This window comes from Zalophus californianus, chromosome 3 (assembly GCF_009762305.2).
Source record: "Zalophus californianus isolate mZalCal1 chromosome 3, mZalCal1.pri.v2, whole genome shotgun sequence".
Taxonomy (NCBI): domain Eukaryota; kingdom Metazoa; phylum Chordata; class Mammalia; order Carnivora; family Otariidae; genus Zalophus; species Zalophus californianus.
In genome coordinates, this window is record NC_045597.1 from 188,647,991 (window position 1) to 188,654,041 (window position 6,051).

The window sequence follows — 6,051 nt, forward strand, 5'->3', positions numbered from 1 at the left end:
GGTGTTTTAAAAGAACTGCAAACTAGTTTTCTCCTCTTTCGTAGTTCATTCAGTTCAATCTGGAGGAAGTTTCAAACTATTACACAGGATGAAGTAAGATTCACTCTTCTTCTAAGATTCTAATTCAATCCAAAAAGTTTTAGCTATCTGGAGTTTTCTACCTTGACACAGTACAGATCAATACGAACACCCCCGTAGGCCCCAAGAAACCACCTGGCTGATTGCTGCCAATCATTTCAGTCTCTTGCTCGTTCACTCCTTCTCTGAAACCTCTCAGATAGAGACACACTCCCTGTGAGGAAAATTCCAGTCACGACTCTCACTTGCTGTGGAGTCTGGACACCTCCGAGAGCTGGATGCACCTGCCTCACGGTCTTCCTGCTTTATCTGGTGTGGGGAGGGTTAAGGCAGGCAGAGAAGGGTGCTCGGAGCCTTGTGGGCAGACTGGACTTTCACATACAAAGCAAGAAGAAGACTTCAGACACTTCTACGGCAATTTGACGCTAGAGTATGATCTGCGAGAGATTGGGGAGAAACGGAAATACACAAAAATTGGCTCTTTGCAGCACAGGTGGTCTGAGAAGAGCTGGGCCAGATTACAGAAGACTATTTTTTTTTTTTAAAGATTTTATTTATTTCTTTGACAGAGAGAGAGAGAGAAAGAGATCAGAAGTAGGCAGGCAGGCAGGCAGGCAGAGGGAGAGGGAGAAGCAGGCTCCCCACGGAGCAGGGAGCCCGATGTGGGGTTCAATCCCAGGACCCTGGGATCATGACCTGAGCCGAAGGCAGATGCTTAACCAACTGAGCCACCCAGGCGCCCCAAAGAAGACTCCTATTAAGAAACGCAGATTTTAGCCTGAAAGCAATAAACTTCTGAATGGTATTTAAAGCCAGGAAGAAGAAGATGAGATATGTACTCATAATAAACCGATTCCTCACTCAGCTTATTTCCAGAATATCAAACTGAAAGAACACCAGTCTCTACTTTTTGTTGTTACAAATCTGTGCATTAAGTAGATGTCCTGGTAGGCTAGTGTGGGTCAGCTGCAAATATCTCCTCGACCAAGCTAGGTCTATAAAGCAGTACCAGCTCTATATTTGAAGTAATTCTTTTTTGAAAGGAAGATTCCATTCAGTCCCACATATAGGCCAAGTCACTTCTTGAAAAAAAAGATTAATATTTGGTAATTAATAAAATTATGAATTTCTATGAATAAGGAACTCAATTCCTTCCTTAAAAAACATTTCTTTAATACTCCAAAGAAAGACCCTGTAAATCATAGATTTAATACCTTTGCATCAGGTTTATCCTTATCTTCGAACGAACCAAGCTCTTCTGGGCCAAGGGAAAATAAAGCTTCTAAACAAAACGTAGAATCAGAGAGATAAATGATGTTATTTCATTTTAAAAAACTGTTTTAGAAAACCAAAGCCTCCAGTAAATAAAATCAGTTAAAGATTCAGAAGCACGACGGTGGCAGTATTTATACTGTTACTCTACACATTTTACTTCCCGATAACATTACTTTTGACCCCCGACTCTATATAAAGTGTCATGCTAAGGTTTCAGTACAGAAGATCTATAAAAGGAAAACTATGCTTATAAAAGTTAAAAACAGTAACATCAGAAATCTTTGATGGCTTCCTATTGCCTATGACAGTGGGTCCCAAAAGCCACATGAGGAAATATCAGTATATAATAGTGTCATGTGTGTTCATTCACAAGCCACGTGTGAGGCTTCCAACCATCCTTTTGAGAGAAAGGCCACCTTTAACTCTCAACGCCCTTACTTTTTTTGGTATAAGAATGTCTTTTCTGTGTTAAAGGCAATAACAGAGGGTAGTGACCTTACCTGGAACAGTAAGTTGGTAACCCAGGGCCAGTCTCCACAATTGTTTTACACTCCCAAGTCTACGCATGCCACTCACTAGGGCGTATCAGAATCGTACGGGAAGTCTGTATTCAAACTAGTTGGGAACTCCTACTACGCAACTTTGATCTACTCTAGGGAGAGAAGGAATGGGGTGGGTACCGTGTCCCTCTGAAAACCCCGCTGCCCTGGTTATGAATGTTATATTCCTCCTAAGCTCCTGGCAGGAACTGGGAAGAAACGAACTACAAACATAAGGCTTAAAGCACAAAACCATACAAGGACTTTTACAATTATTACCCAGTACTCTCAGCCACCCTGACTAGTACAGTGGAACCCAATCAAGCCCTACTCAAGATACCATCCCAAAAAGTTCCAGAATTCTTCTCCCCACCAGTACTCTGCCAGTTCTTACCCCTTCTAAATTATATCTCCCCTTCAATAAGCATCAGGATTCCTACGAAGCCTTATATGGAATGCACAGCCCACATTAAGATACAAGCCCACATGCTTGGCCAGCGATCTCCTTTGCTGAGAGTAAGATGGCCTGGGCTCTTGCTCAGTTGCCTTCTCCATTCAGCCCTAACCCTTGCTCAGTGGCCCTCTGTATGACCTGGACTGCTTGCCCACCAATCACCTTTCTCAGTCTCTTTTAAGGCTAATTTTCTACTTCAACTATATTAAAACTTGGAAAAATTTAACTCTCCCTAGCAATCTGTTGAAATATATGTTGAAAGTTTCTAATGGTGGAATAACTGAATACGTTAGGGAGAGATTTTTACGGAGAGGATGGAGTCAAGGACAAATGCCACCATTCTGAAATCCCACATGCAGCTTAATCCATTAGAATGGCCCTGGGGGAGGGGATAATGGTAAATATTTACTAAATCTCTGGAGGCAGGAAGTCTTTCTAAACTTAGAAGCCAACAGAAAATGTCAAAAAATTTGCCAAATTTGGTAGTGATGGGAAGATGGATGAGATACTGGATACAGGATGAGCCAAGCTGTCTGTCCTCAGTGTAAGGAGACACTGTGGAGAGCTGAGCCAGTCATGCAGCTTTGTGGCTGAAGGCCCCAGTCAGGGCCATGTGAAGGTAATGTTCATATTGAAATCAAGGGATCAAAGAGACTAAGACCCTTGTGGAGGAAGCTAGTGTGCAGAGATGGGAATGGGACAAACAGAGAGAAAAACAGGGGCAAGAAATCAAGGCTCCAATGAGGTCAGGCTGGCTTCCCGTAGTGGTTTCAAGGAGATTCCCCCATATTCGTACAGTAAATTCCCCTTTTAATTGAGCTAATACACGTGGGTTTCTGTTTCTTATACACAGTCCCTTATCTGACATACTGGGTCTTTGGACTTTGCAGATTTTAGAAAGGTAATACGAAGGGTCACAGTATGTTAACGCTACATCCCCAGCAGGGTTTGGGATAAACAGTATCCATTAATCAAGGAGTTAATATTCCTGTAATAAATGTATGAATATCCACCCAACTGAGATAACCAAGACTATAAACAGCCTCACATCAGGTCAGGTTCTGATGCCAAACCAGTTCAGATCAGGTGTCAGAACATTCTGGATTTCAGAATTGCAGATAAATGACTGTGGACTGTATAAATAATGTGACGCCCCGTCCCCACTCCAAAAGGCAGGACAGAATTGTTTTGGGTAACTCTGGCTGGAGTGTTTATTACTTTAGGGAAATTTTAAAACTCAAAAAAAAAAAAATAGCATAACAATAACGAAGGCTGGCAAAATTCTTTGTTGTATTTTAAATTACAGGAATTAGAAATCGATTGCCTTATTTTTTGTTACTAAAAATTACTATGCTTGCACAGAGTATATTTAATTTAAGCTTCACATTTCCCTACAGAGAAAATTAGCATTTCTTACATTAGCAACAATAAACGCATACTGGGGAATACTCCTTTAAGATAATTTGTAATTTTGCCTAATTGATTACATGTAGAGATAAGGGTACATATTACTACTCAAAAGCATGTAACAGCATACCTCTGAATTCAGGTGTGAAATGAAGAGTCTGAAGAAGGGAATTGAGGTAACAGGTTCCACCCTGATTTCTAATTCCGCTTAAATTGGTGAATTCTCTAGGAGCTGGTGGCTCCAAAGCTTTGGTCTTTAATTTCTTCTCTTTTCCATACTCATAATTTGACACACTGGAATAATCTTCTTCAAATAGATCCCCAAACATTGTGAAACTAGAGCCTACCCTTAAAAAAAAAAAAAAATGACATGTTATACAAAGGCTTTTAGTTTTAAAACAAAATTGTCCACACCTCTCCCAATCTCATACTTGGGATTATCTATCAGAAAGTTTATCCAGTAGTTTGGGTTTTGGAGACTGCAAGACCTGGATTTTCTCATCCTTGCTCCACAGTACCTGGGTGACCTCAGGCAAGTTACCTAACCCGTGTTCTTAATATGTAAAATGGGATACCAACTACCATGCAGGGTCATTTAAACCAAATGAGAGACTTTTAAGAAAGGCACTTGGTGCACAGCGTTTGGCTCACAATAAATAATAGCTGCTTTAAAAAAAAAAGGCATAGTGAAAAAAGAAAGAAAACCCCTCATTCCACCTCATCTACTGCTGGGGGTGGCAAAGCCAATCCTAGATTCTGAGAGTTGACAAGGGCCTGGGGACCATCAACCACTTCCTGAAATCTCAGCTTCTCACACTTCTTGTGCCAGATTATGACACTCATAAGAAATTAGATGGAACAAATTAATCTTTTACAGTAGTTTAGTACATGGTCCCAAAGCTAAAGAGCCAGAAGGAGGTTCACTGGGAAAAAAAAAAGACTGCCATTAAAACCAACGAGCCTAAAGGCCCTCCACTATGTGTCCAGTCGATGCCAACACTAGCTGTGAGGACCTGCAGGGCCCGCTCAAGGTCTCACCTCGAGTGTGGCGGAGGGTCACTTGGAGATGAGAAATGCAAAGCGCCTAGCAGTTCCTAAGGGACAGGAAGCGCCGAAATGCAATATATTCCTTTTCAACCCGTTCCTCGGGAAAAAAAAAAAAAAGGCACCAAAAAATGGAACTTGAAAGGCCGGCCTCGAGTTCGTGGTCCGGATTTCGGTTTCCCCCACGGCCTGGTCGAGGCCAGGACCCCCAGCCCTCCACGCCACTATGGGGCCCAGAGGCGCGAAAAAGCAGGTCCCCGCAGCCCCGTACCGCTGACCCGACGCCAGAAAAGCGCGGCGTCCGGAGGCCGCCGGGGCAGCCCCTCGCTTCGCAGTCCTCAGGCGTGCCGCCCACAGCTTCCCTGCGCCTCCCACGTCCCCACCCCGAGAACCCCAGCTGCCAGCCCCACTTACTGCCTAAAGCCCAGCCCCACGAGCCGGCCCAGGCCCACATTCGAAACACACATACGCGCCCGAGGCGGGCGCAGCCATGCTGGCGTGGGCAACTCCCCCGCGGGCTGGAGCGTGGGCCATTTATGGAACGCGCGGACTACGTTTCCCAGGATGCCCCGCGAGAGCGCCGGGCCGCCGCGCGGGACCTTATGGGCAATGTAGTTCCAAAATAGTCTTTCGGCGTGGTTAATTTACAAGTTACCTGAACGTTGGAAACTGTAGGGCTTCAGGTTTGTCACGCTCTTCCGAAGACATTTCCCAAATGTGTCCCCAGTGAAAAATGTTCCACGTAACCTGTGCAACATCTTCAGTGTTTATTTTGTCTGCACCAACTCTAAGTAGCATACACAGGAATACATAAAAACCTTAAAAATCTCCTTTCGCCCCGTTGGACACCTTTAGTGGACTATTTCAATGGCCTGTTTAGGCTCTACTTCTGGCATCTCCCCTGTCTAATCCAGCTTCCATCCAGGAGTGGATGAGCAAGACAGGGAGAACATCGTTTTTACTTCAGCGAAAGGTTTGAGAGATTAAGAACAGCTATAGTGATGGATGAAATTGCAAGGCACGTGTCAAAGCGAACCCTCAGGGATTTCTACTTGGAACATTTTAGGGAGATTCGTGTGGCTGCGCTGTTCAGGAAGTGTTGATAGGGAAAGAACTGGAGACAGAGGACCAGCTAGGAGGCTAAGGGTTAGATTAGGAAACCACAGTAGGAATGGCTGTTCCCGGTTAACAGTCATCACTGGGCTACCTTGGCAGCCTCCTCTTCATGAAGCTCCGTGGCATTCTATCCTGCCC

General features: G+C 44.1%; 1 protein-coding gene across 13 annotated transcripts in view; it reads right to left on the reverse strand.

Annotated features, from left to right (window-relative positions):
* The window catches only part of USP40 (ubiquitin specific peptidase 40), a 76,451-nt gene extending 71,115 nt beyond the window's left edge, over nucleotides 1–5,336 (reverse strand). For 8 of the 13 annotated variants that reach the window (XR_003519211.1, XM_027590188.1, XM_027590186.1 and 5 more), the window contains exons 1-3: nucleotides 5,212–5,336; nucleotides 3,884–4,101; nucleotides 1,293–1,360 (exon numbers count right to left, since the gene is read on the reverse strand). Coding sequence is in view for 11 of the 13 variants with exons in the window: in XM_027590188.1 (XP_027445989.1) it covers nucleotides 1,293–1,360; nucleotides 3,884–4,101; nucleotides 5,212–5,264 (339 nt within the window). In the remaining 2 variants the exon portion in view is untranslated. Of the gene's footprint in view, nucleotides 1–213; nucleotides 503–1,292; nucleotides 1,361–3,883; nucleotides 4,102–4,791; nucleotides 4,898–5,211 lie in introns of those variants that run through there. The other 5 variants (XM_027590183.1, XM_027590185.2, XM_027590184.1 and 2 more) reach the window with 5 other exon arrangements.
* Between the last annotated feature and the right edge of the window lie 715 nt (nucleotides 5,337–6,051).